This window comes from Dermacentor andersoni, chromosome 1 (assembly GCF_023375885.2).
Source record: "Dermacentor andersoni chromosome 1, qqDerAnde1_hic_scaffold, whole genome shotgun sequence".
Taxonomy (NCBI): domain Eukaryota; kingdom Metazoa; phylum Arthropoda; class Arachnida; order Ixodida; family Ixodidae; genus Dermacentor; species Dermacentor andersoni.
Genome location: NC_092814.1, coordinates 236,471,897 through 236,491,438, shown reverse-complemented (window position 1 = coordinate 236,491,438; position 19,542 = coordinate 236,471,897). Strand labels below are relative to the sequence as shown.

At 46.1% G+C, this 19,542-nt stretch overlaps 1 protein-coding gene across 3 annotated transcripts in view; it reads left to right on the top strand.

The window, feature by feature from the left end:
* The window catches only part of LOC126547913 (GTPase-activating Rap/Ran-GAP domain-like protein 3), a 587,729-nt gene that overhangs the window by 435,503 nt on the left and 132,684 nt on the right, over positions 1-19,542 (top strand). For 2 of the 3 annotated variants that reach the window (XM_050195964.3, XM_050195965.3), the window contains exons 3-4: positions 9,951-10,031; positions 17,992-18,024. In XM_050195964.3, the coding sequence (XP_050051921.1) occupies positions 9,951-10,031; positions 17,992-18,024 (114 nt within the window). The remainder of the gene's footprint in view (positions 1-9,950; positions 10,032-17,991; positions 18,025-19,542) is intronic. The other variant, XM_050195966.3, reaches the window with a different exon arrangement.

Genomic DNA, 19,542 nt, shown 5'->3' with positions numbered 1-19,542 from the left:
CCACGAAGGAACATGGCGGCACTGTAGAAGCGGCCACTTATTTCTGCAATAAAAAGAAGAACGTAACGTAACGCAATGTTCCTACATAATCCTCACATTTCTGCAAATAATTGCCCATTGCGCATTGTAGTCGCCATAGAAGGTAACACGTCCGAACCATGCGGCTTGTTCAAATTGGTTCAAACGACTTTCACGCGTATCATTAAGGTTCTTCTTTTTATTAATTACATTCCTTGCGCCAATTTCAGTTCTGTAGAAGTGTTGGGATTATTGCGTATTCGTTTAGGCAACGGGAAATTAATGTGTTTTTTTATGTTATACTGGATCTGACGATATCCTTTTCGGTGGTGCTTGACCACAACTTAAAAACCCTTATTGACTGCAATAGCCGTTGCCTGTACATAGGGATGGGATCAATTACGTGAATACTGCTATACGGCGCAAGAATCCGCCCAAGAGTCGGCATCTTAGTGTATCTCAGTGTCTTAGTATTTTCGGCCTGATCATCATCAGTCGCGAGCGCCCGATTCTTTCCCGCAGTGCGCAACCGGCCTAGTATAAAAGCTCGAAAGAAGGTTATTAGCCGCGTGCAGAGTTTTGAGGGGCCCAAAGGATTTTGAAAACAGTATAAACGGTCGCCTCGAAAGCCTATATAGGAAGCAGGCAAACAAGGTCCCTCATATGCTCGCCGCTTGCTTTTCCTGGAAAAAAGCAGGCAACGCAGACACGGCAAACATGACAACAAGCGCCGCCTAAGATGGAAATTTCCAAGACAAACACGCGCCATAAGCCCAATGTCGCCTTGCTCTTCATCTTACGTTCACTTCATTTTCTTTCTTTCAACCGTTTTCTTTGAAACTACGGCAGAACAAGCCAGGCCCACCACTGTGGCTAGGGCTTATTTATTCCGGCGCAGCGCGAACGTGAATACCGCGGATAGCTTATCCTCTCTCTCCTTCTTTTGCAAGACGGAGCCTGTAGCTGAAAAGTCGGGCTTGTCAAAGAAAGAATTTCTCATAAGTTCGCGTGCACGAAATGAAGCGTGTTGCAGACGTGCGCTTTGTTCGTTCATATAAAGGCCCAAATCTGGAGAGAAGTCCTTTGAAAATAAGTTGAGAAACATCGATGCCACGAAAAATGTTTAGGTCGCTGCAAGATCACCCCGCCTTCGGTGGGCTGCGATTAGTTTTATTGGCATTTTTTTAATGCTTCCTTGTGCATTCGTTAACCTGATGAATTCCGTATTTACCGTTTGGTTCGGTGGGTATTATTAGATTCGTCGAACGATCTCGCCGCTGCTACCATTTGTTAGAGTTGTCGGACGATCTACGAGCTGTAGGCCGATCTCACCGCTGCCATTCAGATGTAAGATTTGGCAGTCGTAGCTGTAGGAAGGAGCTTGACTCTTCGTCGGGACTTAGGAGAGCAGGATTTACAGTTGAACATGAGATACATCGACAGTCTAGCGTGACTCCCAAATGGCGCCCGCAAGACGAACATACAGCAAACAGCTTACGAGCACGCAGCTCACGAGTACATTTCTAGCACGACAACGAGCACACACTAGCAGCCGACAATCGCTGCTTATAAGCACTCCACTCGACGTCATAGTTCGACGTCACTGAAGATGACCCGCCCTTTTGGAGGAGCGGGCTCACATACACGTGTTGCACAGGTTTCAGTGCCGCACAGGTTTCAGTGCCGCACAGGTTTCAGTGCTATCTCGAGGGCCGACGACCTTTTCAGAACAGCCGTCGCCTCTAAATTCCAGAGCGGACCTCGCACAGGGGCCTCCACCGCGGTCCATTGTCTGGCGTGTCGAAAAGCGCATGAGAAGTAGACTTCGTCGGCTTTCCCGCGGCAACTCCCCCACCCGTAGCAGATCAGGTCCGCGTTGTTGTGTTGCGCACAAAGCCTGCTCCGTCGAACGCATCCTAGCTGAAGCGACGGAGAGTGGAGGATGCGCGCATTGTTCCCGACACAAAGTCGGCTTAGTCACGCCGTGGCTAGAGGTTGGCGGTGGCTTTCCAAGATGAGGTTGCCACCGCTGGCGTAAATGGCTGGCAAACTTGCACTGCAGCTGGCCGTTCTTAACACTATAACCATAATTTTGCACCTTACGGTCGAATAATAAGTGTAAATCGGAACCCTTTGGCAGCCGTTGAATTGTGTTGGGCGACAGTGAACGATGCGATTGCGCAAATCTTTCAAATAAGATCACTTCGGAGCGCCTGTTTCGGCAACAAAGTAACCGCCGGTGGCGCTTCCGAGACAACGGAGCAGCGGAAGTCTTCGGAGCTTCTATAGACCGTTTCATCGGGCGAGGAGGATAGGGCGCGCGGAGAGCCTTTCCTCCTCTCTGGCTTGGGCGATCCGGCGCGGCGCTGCTTGAAAGTATTGCTGTCGCGTGCTGCGGAACGATTTAGAGATGTTTTAAACCTTACTTTGTGAAATTTACGCCATGTTCGTTCATATAAGGTCGTCAGGGAAGCCTTTCGGTGCATCGGTAACTACTGTAGGCAGAAATATGTCTTGGGGGCGCAAGAATGTGACGCGCATAATTAGCCGCGGTGTACGCGCATTATCAGTCGCGGTGCGTGTATGTGTTGTTTACTATTTTGCTTATATCGATTTTAATTCAACAAAGAAAACCGGTGTCCCTGTATTACCAGCATTAAATGGTAAATCAGCTCACTGTCTGATCGAATGGCGTAGGGAGTAAAACATAAGACATATAAGAGCGCATGCTCGTGCACGGCCAACCTAAGGCAACCACGAAACATCTGAGCGGCAGGCGCTATCAAATATTTGTGATACACTGGCATCGTTCTCACGCATTTCAAGTCTAGTATGCTTGAAATTACCATATGCCTACGCTAGCATTGCTGCATGAGGCCCATGGCGCTGCTCAACACAGCGATCACTGCGGTTGGTGAGCCAGCGCGATACATATATAAGCTGTGTGCTTCGGCATTCCCTTTTTGGCCTGTATATAGCCATAATATACGAGAGGGTTCGCATAAAAAGAATGCGATGGCAATTTTTGAGCGCAAAATTTCCGTAATACGTGAGTGCGTCGTAGAGAACTGAACGAATACAACCGAAAAAAAAAATTCGGTTATCATCATCTTTCTCTAAAAAAGCAAAAGAAAACGGACTAACGCCGCACAACGTTTATAAATATATAACCGCTGATGCCGTATGCTAACAAAGATATCTGTAATCCAGCACCTACTACTGCTTAGGACGCTCGCGAAGTTCGTAAACGGTCGCTTTGATGGACAAGCTTAATTCAGACTGTAAGGTATGCTGCTATTACTAGCCAAGACTATTTTATTCATGGGTGGAAACCTCATCCACCCAACCAAGTAGTCACGCAATGTAACTTGCAGTGAACAGTTTGAACGCTTGTCAAAGTATAACGTACAGCACAGCTCCTATCGTAGCAGAACGGTGCATACGCTGTTACGATCGTCGCGTATGTTTCATGGCTCCTAAACCGCAGCTTAGAAATAGAGGATAATACTGCAATAACGTCACATTAGTGATTGGAATATTCAGAAATACACAACTGATCTCCGAGGCTGATTGTAGGCTCAAATATGCGCGCACACTTCGCGCTGCGTGTTCCGTCCACCTCAACGCCAGCAGAAATTCCGGCCACGACGCCTTCAACCACTTGAGCACGTCTCACAGAACCGTTTACCACGTAGAAGACACACGTCATACTAAATAGACCGCACGACCGCGAAAACAAACGCCAGAACCTACCTGCCATGCAAAAGACCGCTTTCACCCAAGCCAGTATGGCGCTGCTCATAGGCGGCGCCACTGCGGTCCCAATATGGCGGCGCCTACGAAAAAACGGTCTATACGACGACTTTCTTCTCCACATGTCGTCACGAGGCGGCTTCTTACTGTTAGCTTGTTGTCTAGATACAGAATTCCTCTCACTGCCAACGTTTTATTTTGAATTTCGCGTTACAATCTGTGAAAAGTTGTTTTGACAGATAGACCATCCACACCGAAGAGGAAAGATGGCCAGGGCCCGAATGCACAAAGCTTTTCGTTCGCTATTGGTCTTTGCCATTGGCCGGCTACCTTCTTTAATACTATGTACAGCATTACGATAAGTAAAGATATACTTTTGCGAATAATCTTAGCGTGAGAGATTTTCGTGGGTACCGGTCCGGCGCCCGTATTCACAAGAAGTTCTGGCGCTATAATTTTTCGTAAAAACCAATTCCAGCCAATCCTGATGTTGTGCATAATATTACAGAATGCAGCCAGTCAATGGCAAAGATCACTTACGAAAGAACAGCTTTGCGAATTCGGCCCCAGATTTTCCTGGTTTACTGGCGCAAATGATCTGGGTCCGAATTCACAAAGCGTTTCGTTAGTAAGTGCTCTTACCCATTGGGTGACCGCCTTCGCTAACAATATGTGAAGAAATCAGGATTGGCTCGATATTTTTCTTCCAAACATTTCTAGCATACGAGCTTTCCGCCCCTAGGCCCGTATTCACAAAGCTCTTCTTTCGTAAGTGCTCGCTGCCGTTGTTAATCGGCCTTCGCTAATGACACGTCCAGCGTCAGGTTTTGCTAGATTTTTTTTTTTTTTTGCTTACGAACAATTCTAATGCAAATACAGGCCCTGAGTTTTCTACGTCAGGTTCCCTACAAGGTGCATAAACAATGGCATGTGCGAGAGTTAGGACGACTGCACCATGCCGCACTGGTCGAACGTGCGTCATGTCACACTCCCGACATATACTCAGTCTCTCATTCCCCTTTTCGCTTGCTCTTCCGCCCGCGCCCTAAGTTTATGAAGAAACGCTCAGACCAGCAAGACTCGGGAGAACATTTTCGCGGCTAAGTACAAACAAGCACGAAGGGTGGTGGAAGCACATTTATGCTGTCTGACTTAGGTCGAGCTTTTCCGTGTTCATTCAATAGCGAAGCGGATGCTGGGTCCCTCATTTTGCCCATCGAGACGGCGCGAATTCCTGAACTTCTAGATTTTTATACATCCACTCAATAGGCTTTTCCCCCTTTCTTCTATGAAACCCACACACTTCCTCTTATCAAGAATGTTAATATTTTTTGCAGTAGTTGTTAAGATGCAAAATTACCTGTCTTCATCAACTAGGGTTCTTACTCCACCAATAAAATCACAAGGCCGACACCTTTCTCACTTTGTTGCTTTTCTATGCGTGTGCTCACCTTCTTCCAGCGCCTTTCTTTGCCGTCGTACCATTATCTGCAGGGTAGCATGTACACTAGCAAAGCACTCTGGTTTTCAATAAACGGCGTTCTGCCTCTACTGTCGGATGGTTGACTGAAAAGGCAGTTAGTCAAAGATATGATATTCAAAGCACGCAACTGGCCACTCATGCCGGTATAGCGACAGGCGTGGACGCCTTGGCTATGATTCTCTATGCCGAACACGAGTATGCTCGAGAGTGAGGAAGCATTTCGCGCCTCAGACCTACCCTCAGTGAAAAAAATAGACCGCATATTTCTTTTGGCTTCGGCAGCTGTATGCCAGAGACTTCACAAGGTTATTTGAGTCTTATGTAAGAGTAACGCAGATCTTCCTGCGACGAGCTTGGGAAATAAAAAAATGAAGTAACATTCAAATGCTGCGTGTACGAACGCCAGCATCTTGGTCATGCCCGACCACGCCAGTGACATAACTTGCGCAACAAATAACAGGTCTCTCCACATCATATGACCTAACCGGCGGCAGCGCCTTATCAATTGTAGCGTGTTTTATACCCAAGAATCCGTTTACAAGACATATTGTCAAAACAACGACTCAATGACTTTCGTGATTAGATTAAGTGGAAAGTATATTTCTAGACGACAACGTAGACGAAGCCTTAAGTCGATATACCTATACGGAAGAAGGGAAGGGCGAAACCTTGAGTGCGGAAGTAGGCAATCAGGACATACGCGCTCCTTGTTGTGGCCCGCAATGTTGTCAGTGCACTGTAATCGCGGGCGCATCTAAACTAAGCATCGTAGCTTGGTTTGCTTTGCAGGCAAGTATATAGCACCTATTCTCCTGTTTCATAGCTTCTGCAGAAAGCCTTTAGAGTTGTTATTATCGTGACTTGTGATAAAGGCACTACTCGCGACATACCGCAAATGAAAATAGGGGTAAGAGGTGGGCAAAAATTACGCCATCGTGGGGCTGCCGCTCGGCAAAGGAAGCTGAGTTGTCAACGCCCAAGGCTTACCGCACCGCGCACGCCACCCTTGTAATCGCAGCTTCCCGACCTGAGGTACTGCCCGAAATATTCCCCCTTTTAGGGCATCGCAACGCTCTCGAGGCGCCGGTGCGGAGGCCTGTTCGCCGGCCGGCCTATCTAGTGGCAGGTGTTAGCATCTCGCAATATGGAAAGAATTCATCGCCCAACGGTGCGCGGTCATCGGCGCGTTCCGACGCTGCATGGCGGAAACCTGCCGAGGAAAAATGGCCGCTCGTGTCGGCTCGAAATGAAAATTTTTTCTCTCTTCCTTTCTGACCCGCGTGCGGCCCAAAACCGCAAGCCCTCCCTCCTCGCCCCCCAGCTTTCTTTTCCCTCGCGCAGCGCTTTCTTCCGTTGTCGCCGCTTATCGGCGCCTGCTGCTCAGTGAAGCGCCCGGCCGCCCCCCCCCCCCCCCCCTGCTCGGTTTGTCGCCATCATATCGTCGCTCCATACCCTCCGGGCGTCCTTCCTTCGCTTTTGTCGCTTCGAGTTAGGCAGGAATGCGGGCATGCGCGCCCGTGAATTCGCCTCTATCGACTCTGGCCACCTCGTCTGAGGGGCCTCACTTCGCTTGCGTTTAGTTGTCAGCCATCTCGGGAGAAATCACGACTCGATATCCTAGTGGTGCGAGCGCGCTTTCACCTTCCTTCGAAAAGAGCCTAGAACGCCTCCGTCTTGCTTACGTGGGACGGGCAAATGAATAGCTTCTTCGCCGTGCCAGACGGTTTGAACACGTTGGAGAATTGGAAGGCATCCCTCTACCTGTCCTTTCGACGTGTTTCTTTTTCTTTTCTTCCTTTGTCGACCGTCATCGGCTTTATCTCAAGAACACAGAGACTTGACTATGTGTGGTTCATTCTCGTTTGACAACGATCGAAACAGCAGTTGTTCGTCGCAGCCGTTTTTTACTTCCCTCTCCACTTTGCTCTTCGCTATCACTTTTCCAACTTTTCGTAGCGCAGCCGCGAGGTTGGAAGTGAGAAGGGGATCCTTTGAAGTCTTCCTTTGTCTGCCTTTGTCCAGTTTTCATCAGTGAGTGGCGTAAATTCTATTCTTTGCCTGTGTTCTGCGTTCGTAGCAACTCGCGCTGCGAAAGAATGGGTGTTCACATTCTCGTTCCGTCGAGTGTGATTGTGCACCTACATGCTTAGTTTTCCTACAGTTGAAAGTGTCGCGCGGAAAAACTCATTACGAGACACTGCTTGCGATTGATCAACGACATCAAGAACAAAGCAAGAAAATCCTCAGCGTGTCTTCATCTTTGTCTTTTTACTTCTTTAAATAAGCGCATCTTCGCAGTCTAGAAAGAAATGTATGAGTTCTTTTTCTTCTAAATAATTTCTTGATTTTTCCTTCAGACGCTCATAAACATAATGGCGCACTCAGCGCATGCGAATATGCATCCTCATGGACTCTCTGCCCCCGCCCCTAAACTAGGTTCGACATGCGTGAGCAAACATTTTTCGTTGTTTCACAGGAACGGAGCTACCGAAAATTTTTACTTCAACTAGGATAGCTCTTACTAACGAGGTAAAAATAAAGTTATCCCTGGTTCGCGTAAGACCACCTATGCATAACCTTTTCGATCCTTACCAGCATGTTGTTTACTTGGTTCAATATAGTGTTCAGTAATTATCTGTAATTTTGGAAAGGGTGAATATATTTTTAAGCCAAGCTTTGCATACCAATTAACAACTAAGCATCAAAACCTACAACGCTTGGTATTCTAAATTAACTTGGCCAAGCTGGCTAACGGCAAGTATCCGATGGGGCCAGAAAGTGACTTGCATTTAATCTGCATTTAATCGTCATGTCATCGTAAGGCTATCTGCAATATTGAGTGAATTATTGCAAGACAGGTGACATGAGGAACGGCCCTTACTGTCGCGGATTAAACAGTAACATTGTCGGCGGTAGGAAGGATGTCGCAAAAGACTGAGCGTTCGAACTCATTCTGTACCAGTGGTGGCAACTCGGGAAAATTTATCTACTTTTAACGCGAGAGCGTTTAGGGCTCCGTGTCGCTGAAAATCCGGTCTCGGCGTCGTATCGGGCGTTGGCGTCCTGTGAGCGAAAATTGCCGTATATATTTAGGTATATCTATATGCCACGCCTTGCTATATTATATGCGCTATATGCGGGTTATATTGCCATACCTTTCTATCTCTTAAGTTGCTTATGCCTTTTCTTACATCCTTGACAAAGTGATTCCTCGGAATTTTGAGAATGACAGCCCACAAACAAATGTCATGAAATAAAACACCGACAGCGCACGCCTTTTTTGTCAAATCTTCTCATACTGAAATATTAAAAGTACGAAACAATAACAGAAACCTCAAAATGACGAAATTTTTTTTTGGCCCGACTGTACACTATAGGGGCGGGATTCACCTACGTAAGAGGCCTTCGTGCATAGCGTTCGTCTCGAGCGTTTCCCGGTAAACATTACGGCTACATAAGCTGCAGTGTGAAGTAATCGTGTGGAGTAGTCAGGGTTCTTTAAATGCTATCGCGTTCCACTCTTAAAGGCGTAGCATAAGCGCCCTCCAAATTTTAAGGATTCTCGGCTTCCTGCAGGGGAAAAGGAACATTTGACAAAAGCTTGGGAATCTTTTGCGCTATGACATGGGGTAAAAAAAGAACGCTCGGACATGTGAGAAACCACTGTTGCCACGCCTTGATGACCGATACGCGGAAATACTAACGTGATGGCGTGTTCTGATTTCAGTAACCGCCAATTCCGTTCGCATTAGCATGCCAAGTATGATATGATCGTACCGTAGCGCAGTGACCGCAACTCGCCAAGTATAAGCGACAAGGTGTGGATGTACTGGGCTCGTTAACGAAGCACTGCTACTGCGCTATTGCCGCTCGTAGTTCTAGCTTTGTTGTCTATTTCTGTGCACTTTGAATGAAATATTTATCTGTAATCGGCTAAACAAATGCGTGCGGCAACACCACACCAAGCAGCACGTACAAGCGGATGCCGAGCTCAACAAGGCGGTCGTGGCCCTGAGGAGTGGTCACGTGTTTGGTCGAGTTTTGAGATGGAAGAAAAAAAAAGATGTCCGCTTATCCTGCGTGCTTCCCTGCAAATGACGTGTAAGTGCGCAATCGTGGGGGTGTTACGTCAGTAGGCGCGGCACGCAACAAAAATTTATTCCACATCATTCACATGGATGTCATTAAGTGGCGCACTGTTTTGACATTCACATTCTGTAAGAGAGGTCTGGCGCCCATTTCCCTTACAACTCTAATAAGGTTCGGTGTCAATCTATATGCACTTTCTTGCTGTCCAAGCTTCTTCTGCGTGTAGAGCAAAGTACAAACGTTCCGACATGTTCTGTGAAAATGGCTTCAAGCAAGAGGCTGTGTTGTTAGCGTACCTACTTTCACACCAACATTACTTCAGTTTGAGGGCTGCGACCTAAATTATTTAAATACTTTAAAACAAACTTAGACGTAAACTATAGCTATAATATTTGCAGTCTATTTGCATAACAAAGAAAAGTATATGCTAACAGAAAACATATTCACAAATTGAACAGCGTCCTGCGATTTTCTAGGACAATCTGGGAAAGTTATTTTTCGAGTTGGGGGAATATTGCATCGGAGGTTGGCAGAACTGCTCCGTGCGCATAAAAGCTACATGTACGCAGAGACACAGCTCTCAATGTTCGCGTTTTCTGCTTTACAGTTGGCATCATGCGATGGCGACTCGGAAAACATCGTTCGTCGATTTCGAGTGGAGACTGGAGAGCGATCCGACAAGGAAGAGGTACGTATCGACATCCTTCCTTTCACTTCTCGGGGAAGAGTGGGCATGCTGTTGCGTCTGCTGTTGCATGTTATTAAGCTGAAAGGTCGCACTCTCCGTCCTCAGAAGTGCCTAGACAATAAAAATGAAACGCTAACAACTCAGTATGTGCCGTGATTGTAATGGTAACTTAGTTGATATTCTGGAGGACCAGCGTTTAGACGAAGTACACAGAAAACAGCATGTGTGCTTCTTATAAGCGCTGGTCCACCAGAATCTGAGCTATGCCACACCAACGGGCCAAAGGTTCTACCTTGTTGAATGTAACGGTCAACGTGTTTGATAACTCTCAGAGCCGCCGTGTTTTCGTAACTCTGTGTATGGACTGATTATGGATGGACCATTCCTCTATGTTGCTGCTTATAATGATGGGGACATGATCGAAATCATGTTGTCTTGTGTCGAGCCGTTTTTCCGAATCTCCCTCCTTCAATCGTCAAGAATGTGGCGTTCTGCAATGCAAAAAGTTGTATATCGCAGTTTGCCTTGTCCCACATAGGAATCTCGAAGGCTCCTTTCTTCTTCTCATCTTTCAGAACCCGTTCCCCCTTCCCCAGTTCATGGTCGCCAACCGACTCAGCCTGCCTAACATATCTGCATTTCCTTCATCACTTTTATCACTCTCCTTCTCTCCAAACACACCTTCTTTATGAGATAACTTAGCCAGTATATTTTTCTTATGCAAAAGCATCGAATGGCCCATTGAGCGAAAAAGTCGGCGTCTGTAGTCTCTGGCAGCGAAACGACGCCTGAATTCTATTGGCTTCGACGCCACGTCACGAGCGTGCCTCGATTGAGGAAAACAGGCGATAGGGTACACCTGTGTTGCTAGCGCGCCAGGTGTTGTGTGAGGGCATCGCTGCAACGCTAACGCGACGCGACTTCACCCTCGCTCTCGCTCTCGGAAGCCGGCGCGTGGTCCCCTACTCTCTCTCTCACCCCCCACTGGGCTTAGCTGCTGCGTGCGCCTGCCGGCTTTGGTGGCCGCTGCTGCTTCCTCGGTCTCTCGTCGCGCAGGGCGTCGATGGCATGCGGCGTTGGCACCGCAGGCTGCTGCTTGCTGACTCGGGCAGCACGTACTGCTATGGTACATATATAGCGGTACGTGTACAACTCGAAGGACCGCTCAGCGGCGCTCCGTTAGACATTAATGCTTTCGCATTCACGATTCGTAAGTGCTCAGGTGTCCTCAGAATATTTTTTTGCGTTTGTTTTACCAAATATAAGTGTTTCTCGTGAATGTCGTGAACAGTTCCTTTTACTCTGCCTTAACCAGTCGCTGAAGCGGCGCAAAGCTGTATCAGAAACAGAGCTTCCTGTGCGTAGTTTCTTGAAGCTGCTTCTGCACAGATTAAAAGCTTGCTTTATGCGCTTCTGCTTTTTTTTTTCCTTTTTTATATATGTCTGTCAGAGGGCTTTTTAAGCGATGTAGAATGTTGGGGCGCTATAACGTAAAGCCATTCCAAACTTTTCTATTCCAATTCTGCTATCAGCCCACCGCGATTGGTCAAAAACTTTTTTGGACCACCCCCACTTCACCTGTCTGTCACGCCACGTCACTAAAACCGCGACAGCTCCCCATCTGATATGGCATGTACGCCTTGATTATGCATAATTTGACGGAACAAAACAAAAATAGTTATTTCTGATTGGACGCCTTTTTGCCATTAGCCCTCGGCTATTGGTCAAATGTTTTCGGGCTGCACCCACTTCACCTGCCTCTCACGCGACATCACAAAATCGCAGAAACTTACGACGTCAAAGTGATGCGTACGCGTTAAAGATGCATTAATATGCCGAACCAAACTGAATTTTCTTCTGAATAGGCGCAGGCTGCCCCGTTCCAAAAGGAATAAAAGATGGCTGCCGCCGATCGCTCCGGCACTGGCTACTTGCCCCTGCCAGAGAGCATGGGTTTATTTGCATGTAGTAAAACTTTTTGTGTGGGCGTGTAACGTTTTCGAGAACTTTCGGCACATTTACGACCTCGTTCTGCCAATTCTTCTTTGTTGAGGATCCGTTTTAGCCTAATTCTTAAGCTTCCTTCGCATGCCGCCGCGATTGTCAACGAGCCACCGCAAGCTAAGTAAGAGAAAGCTGACCAATCTCAGACGCCGGCACCACCCTCTTCATCCGGTTATCGATATACAGTGTAGTGGGTTGGCCCCATCGAATCCCTCTCCACTTGACCATGCTCCTCGCCTCTTGTGAACCAATTAGATAAGACAAACTGCTCAGTGCAGGCAATGTTATTCGTTTTTCAAGCAAACAAAAGTGACCTCCTATGAATGAGGGGAGCATTTGATTGGTTTGTTCAGAGAACCCTGCGGGTCACCGCCCGATGCTGGCGTCGGCGGTTACGCAAATTTGACGTCAGGAGATTGGAATAAAAACATATTGGAATAGTTTTACGTTATACGGCCCTTGGTGTATACAAAAAAAAAAGAGAAAACAAAAACAAAGACAAGGAAGTTAGATGGAGAATAAGTTTGAAAGCCCATTCTTATTCACATTCAATCATGCAGATAGATGGTTCGACGTGCATATCGCAAGCGTCTCCAACAAATTCTTGTGAGCCATGAGTCGCCAAAATTATTACTGATCAACGAATTCGCGAAATTGTCATTTCTCGCGAGCGTTATTATGTTATGTGAGGGGTTTTCAAACTCTGCCTTGGAGTGCCGCCAAAAACATGGCCCATTAATCCTGGACTGAGGACCGATCCACAGGCGCTCTGCAGAACCCCATCTCTGGCGCAAATAAAGCGTATCATCTCTCTCGCTCTCTCCCTGGCCTGCTGCACCCAATGCACGAATTCAATCGCACCTCTTGCCACGCGGTAAACAATGGAGACGGGTCATATGTGGTTCAGCTTCCGAGATAGGACTCTCGGAAGCGTGACCCCTCGTCGTTCTTTTTCATGTGGCGGCACCCTCTAATGACTTTGTCTGGTTGCCTCAAAAGGAAACGGAAATTAATCGCTCAAAATATGTCAGTGGCAACTTTCAAAGTAATCTAGAAGCATTCGCTTTTACAGCCGTAGCCTTGTATAAAAAGCGAAATTTTCAATTAAAGAGAAAGGAAAGAGCAGGTTTTACGTGCCAAAACCACGGTTTGAAATCTGGCATGCCGTAGTGGGGGATTCTGGAATAATTTTGAACGCCTAGAGTTTCTGTACATCCACCTACTTCTAAGTACACGAGCGTTTTTGCATTTCGCCCCTATTGAAATGAAGTCGCTGCGTTCGAGATCGAACCTGCGACCTCGAGTTGTGCAGTTAACCCGCCACCGTAGCCCATTGGCCGTAGCTCATTGGCTATGGCCAATGGGCTACGGTGGCGGGTCCGTTAGTTAGCCTACGTAAGACTAGCACCGCGATGCTCCTTCCCGATGTTTTCCCGCAGTAGTGCACTTACGCCACAAACCCCATGAGCTGGTTTTTCTTTCTTTTCACTTTTTCATGTAGAATGCGTTATATTACCGAAACAAAATTTGCCACGACTTCAAGAGTGCATTTGACGTAGCCTCCTATTACATTGTGCCACATGTGTGTCAGCTAAGACGTCGACGAGTGCAACGAGAGCACGGCGAGTCTGTAGTCAGTCGTCACAAGCAGTTATCGTGTGAACCTGCACAGGGGCCCTGTAACGTAAAAATATCACAGTCTGTATTTATTTCAATCTCTTGACGTCAAATTTACGTAACCGCCGACGCAAGCATACGGCGGTGACCTGCGGCGTTGTTTGAACCGCCCAATCAAGCGGTCTCCTCGTGTATAGGACGCCACTTTAGTTTGATTCCAAAGCGAATATCGTTGCCTATTTTGACAGGTTTGTCTTATGTAATTGGCTCAGAAGAGGCGAGGAGCACGTAGAAATGGAGAGGATTTCGGTGGGGCTGATGTAGCCCAGTTAAAGTATATAACCGGATGAGGAGTGTGGTGCCGGCGTCTTGTCCCGCTTCCCCTTGCTTGGCTTGCGGTGGCTGTTCGAAAATAGCAGCGGCATGCAAGGACAGGGTAAAAACGACACTAAGGCGGATCCTCAATGAAGACAAGTTGACAGAGCGATGTTGCATACGTGCCGAAAGGGTTCGACAACGTTCAAGTGCGCCGTACAAATTTTTAGTTATGCGCAAATAAATCCGTTCTCCCCGGCAGCTCCGAGTAGTGCCAGATCGATCGGCGGCCAGCGATCTTCTACTCCTTTCGGAACGGGGCAGTCTCCGGCTATTCAGAAATAGGTTAAGTTTTGGTCGGCATATCAATGCATCCTGAATGCCTACACGACACTTTCACGCGGTGAGTTCTCGCGGTTTTGGGACGTCGCATGCATTAAGGCGAGATGGGCGCAGCCCGAAAATTTTTGACCAATAGCGTGGGGCTAATGGCGAAAAGGGGCGGCAAGCAGAAATAATTATTTTTATTTTGTTCGGCCTAGTCATGCATATTCAGTGCGCACACGTCATACCAGATAGGTAGTTTTGGTCTTTTCCGTGACGTCGCGTGACATACAGGCGAAGTGGAGAGCTGATTGCGTAAATGCAATAAAAACAGCTTAGAGAAGCTTTACATTATAGCGCCTCGGAACTACAAAATGGTGGTACACTATCAATGTTCATTTGAGCATTCGTAAAAGCAAACGCCGAGTTTTACCGACAGTTTCAGAAAAAACTAATTCAGGCACCTGCGTGTAATGTGTGCTCCCGTCTCTGATTTCTATAAGTCATTAGCAAGCTGCCTGAAAAAGGGGAAAAACAAACAAACATGTTAGCTTGGCTGTGCTACTACATTCATTCGCAACACAAACGAATAAAGCTCTGCATTTTTTTTTCTCGTAGAATATATGTTCAGCAACCTTTATTTACTTTAGCGACAGCTTCTTTAACGCTTAAGCATGCTGTAGAGCTTAAACTCGACGGTACAAGTTCAAGAGCAAGCTCTATCCGCAGCGCTAAATTTAACGCTGTCCCCCCTCGGTAGGGGCGGGAGTTTGTTTGATGGCAGCGACCTGGCTGCTTTTCCGCGTCCTTTAGTGTGGCGCGTGGCGGCAGAAATAGACGGGATTTGAAAAGGGGGGACCTTTATACATCAGAGTGCGGCACTAGACCCTTAATGCTCGTTTCAGTACACAACAGCCCGCAACTGTTGTATGCGTGCGACTCCTCTGTAAGTACAGCGATTATTCTAGTACACTACCACAACTTCCATCGTAAAAGCTACAAAACTGTTGTGTTAATAACGGCGCTTTCAATGTATATATAGCGACTGTAGCACCGGTAGGGGCACGCAGTGGCTGAAGGGCGTTCCTCCCGACTGTCGGTGACAGTCTTAAATAAAACTAGCTCGACGTGCTTCAAACCTTCAAAATGAGGCTTAATGCTTATCTGCTCAGGGCCTTTAAAGAGCGTCAGGCATAGTACATGAAATTTCCCGAAAGCTTTCCAGCGCACATAAGGTGCGTGGGTTGACGAGCCGTATTCAGGAAAGCGGAAGTAACATTGGGACATGGGCTTCAGGGGACTGCAATTCGGTCATAGCCGGAAATTTAAAAGAAAGGGGGTTGGGGCGCATTGCCTAACTTGAGAAATGACCATAAATCAGGGCTCAAAGCAGGCAATGTATTTGTTTTGACTCCAGCAATCGTTACAACACGGACAACACAACCATGACGCACGCACTGGCATTGCGTGGTATTTACCAAGCATTCACGCTGAATATCGTCGACAAAAGCCATCATATTGTTTGCCATATTTCTTAAACCTAACGCATATTTATTCTTTTGAAATGTTCGTAGCGCTTGTTGCTTATATTTGGTAATATTTTGTTGCATACCTATCGTGTCTCTGCGCTGACCAGGCAAGTCAGCTGGTGCGGCGGACGCGTGCACTTTTGGAAAGACATGCGGTATACCTTTTCAATAGGGCTGTTTACAGACATGCCCTCTAAATTATTGCGCTTTGATGCAACCACTGTGCACGATTTTGTTTCTATGTGGATTTCGCTCACTAACATTTTTGCGGTGTTTATTGTCGGTAACTACTGTGTGATTCTTTGCTTTTTGAGCGGATTGTATGGACATTGGTTTTCGTTTTTTTTTTAAATAAATGCTATCTGCAAAGTCAGACTTTCTCTGTAAAGGGCGCAGGCCTCAAGTCACATCTGCGTAGACTGTTCGTCTGCTCCGCTCTACAGGCTTGCGATGGTCAATAAACTTATAGTTAATTTTATTTGATTAAGTCATGCTGCATTGCGCACACAACTTTACTCATAACTGCTAAAGAACGGCCACGCAGCACGCGTACAGACGATGATTCAGACTGCGCGTGGTTTAGATGCGTCGAGCAGCCTTTATTGCACAACAGTGCTCAAGTGGGGAGTGATTTGAATGTGTCAAGGTTTGAGTATTTAGTAAACTTGGTGTATCTTAACTCTCTTTGGACTTCTCGACATTATGAATAGGTCGAGGAAAGCGCTTACGAAGCGGTGAAGACTATCATCGTCAAGTTCTCGGCTTATCAGTCCACCTTGACAGAAAAAATAAGCCAATACACCTCTGCAGAAGGACGTCTTAAAAAAGTGAGAGATAAAAAAAAAACAAAAAAAAAAACAGCCACTATCTCTTAGATGCAGGCGTAAGGTCTCACTTAGATTATTCTTCGGCGTAAATCGTAGTATCTTTACACTGATAAAGCAATGTCCAAATCACATAATTTGAATAAAATTCAGCTTCTTCTTAATTTTTAAATTTTTGCTTTCTTTCTGCTTCTGTTGTCCGTGTGTTTGTGGCGCAGTAATATTGCAAGATGTAATATTACTGATGAACTAGTACAAGATGAACTAGCATTACAAGATGCACCAACTAGCCCGAATTTCCGCTCTACCGCTCTTCTTTTCAATACTATCATTGCGTTAAATATAATGAACTCCATCAGTAGACGTTATTCTCCAACTCGGTGTATTAAAGTTTGGTGAAAATCGTGTCGGTCTGTGCTCGTACTGAGCGGCGGGCAGAGTTGCGCGAAGAGAAAGGAAGGGAAGATGGGAGAGTGCTGATTACCAGTAAAGACAAGCGGACGTCGACATCAGTTGACCTACACCGTGGCGCCAACACGCTATGTGCTCTGGGTAAAATAGAGAACAGCAGACAATGAAGCAATCACAGAGCAGTTTCGACAACGTACTCGAAGTGAAATTTGCGCCTGCAGCGTATAGCTGCGCATGGAAATGGAAACTGCGCCGAGGTTTCTTTCTTTCCTTCTTTCTTTTTTCTCTCTTTTTTTCTCTCTTTCTTGTTACCACGCTCTAAAATCATGGAGGAGCGGTTCATACTGAGACAAAAATATGCAGCTCTACCGAACCAAATTAAGCACACAACCAGCCCTAAATTTTGTGACACTAGCCCTGCCATGAGACAGGTGAGGAACTGGTGGGTCACTAATGTGCGTCACCAAGTCAAAACAGTGGCCGGAAGCACTTATCAGAGCGGGCTCACTGCGAAGAAGGTAGAGCAAGCTGCATGGCGGCGTCTGAAGGAGCCTGAGGAGACTCTCTCTCTCTCTCTCGTCTTTTTTGTCTTTTTTTACACACGCCGGGCAATCACTTTCAGCGGGCCTCATGGACCCTCGCAGATAAGCTATGTTCTCCCCACAGAGATTATCAGAGCGCGCTATGATGTTTGCGTCACTGTTTTGTTTCTGCCCGGAAGAGTCCCAAAATTATATATATATATATATATATATATATATATATATATATATATATATATATATATATATATATATATATAATATTTTTTTCTTGCATCTGTTCCTACCCGCAATGTTTCTAGTGCGCGCTCCTTTCTTTGTCGTTTTTTTTTTCGTTTGCTCGTTTGTTGATTTGTTCGTTTCTTTGATTCAAACACCATGGAAACTCTTTCAGGCCTTTTGGACGCAGGGAAAGGATGACGTCTGCGTAAGTTGTGTTCTTTTTTTACGTTCCTTTTTTTTGTGTCCCCACCAAAATGAGCCACATTCGGCAGCCCTCGAAAGGCTTTCAAACTTTCTCGCCTCAGTGTTGCAGTGTTTCTTCGCGTTTCTATTTTTTTTTCTGCCTTATTCATATGCCCATTTTTATGGCGGTCTTCACTTCGTCTCCTATTTGTCTCTCGTGTTCTCTCCTTTGACAACCACGTGTCCAAAGACAAGCTTGCCAAAGCGCATCCTCTCAGTGCATTTTTCTCTTTTGTGTTACATCAGGTAGCTCCTGCCCACTCTATTAAAGAACCGGCCTTTCGACCCCCTCCCCCCTCTTTTCTTTTTGAGTAGACTAGGAAAGAGGCGCGGAGAAACAGGAACTTGGTGATTCGAATTCTTTACCGTCACTTACTTATATGGAATCATCATTAAACCTTCAATAAACAGCCATTACAATGTAACTAAGGACGGAGAGACGCGATGTGTCAGCTGCGCTCAACGTAGCGTATAGTACCCGCTTCAGAAGCTCGTTTATGATGTACGCTCTCGGAGTCATAAAGAAAGAAACAAGGCGACAGCGAACGCCGACTGCAAAATGACAGGACTATGGTGGAGGTACGTTCAATAACGACGTCATCGATCTTTAACCTCGGACACCAGGTCAACACTCTTCAAAAGTAAAGGCAAAGTACGTTGTTATTAAGCTTACCTCATTCATAACCTGTCCTTCAGCGATAAAATATGGACAAGGCGTCATTCTCTTTTCATCTATCTTCCGCAAGCAGCAGTTATGGCTACTTCTTTTCACTTGGTGCTGCGTAAGTCGTTAATATGCAAATAAACAAGTACTAAAATATAAAAATAAATAAAAACTAATACATATGGAGAAGCTTTGTACCAAGTAGCGTAAGCCAAGTTAAACTTTTTATATAGAGAACATATATGACTATGCGCTTAGTATGAACGTAGTACAATATAAAAGCCCATTTTGTGTACTTAAAGGATTACGATTGGCCGTTGAAATTTCTTGTTCTAACAGCTCCTTAACCTACGTTTATGTAAAAATGTGGACGGCTTAAGCTTATCAGCAAAAGAAAGTGAGAGCGATGACTAAGTGCGTTTTTCGGTGGCCTAGATCGCAATGAGGTGCGCGAACTTGAATGAAAGACGCACGCAGCTAAAGAAGGTTGCTTGAAATGAACTATGCACGAATTTCGTCACTGTTCTGTTAGTGTTTGAAATTACTCTTTCTCATTTACTCTTCTTAATGAAGCGCGCCCTCATCAAATAGCCATTTCTGTGACAAACCAGGAACTGACGTGTGGAATAGCTTTTGAATTAAGTTTAAGTTTCTAGTTGTATGATTGTTTTCTTTTCTTTTTCTTCGTGTTATGCGTCACAGTATTACATCTAGTGACAGTCTACCAAAGGCACTTTATTAGGCACTAAGTGCGCGAGAACTGACTTGGAGGTAATAAAAGTATCATTTTTTTTTCTTTCACGACACATTATGGTG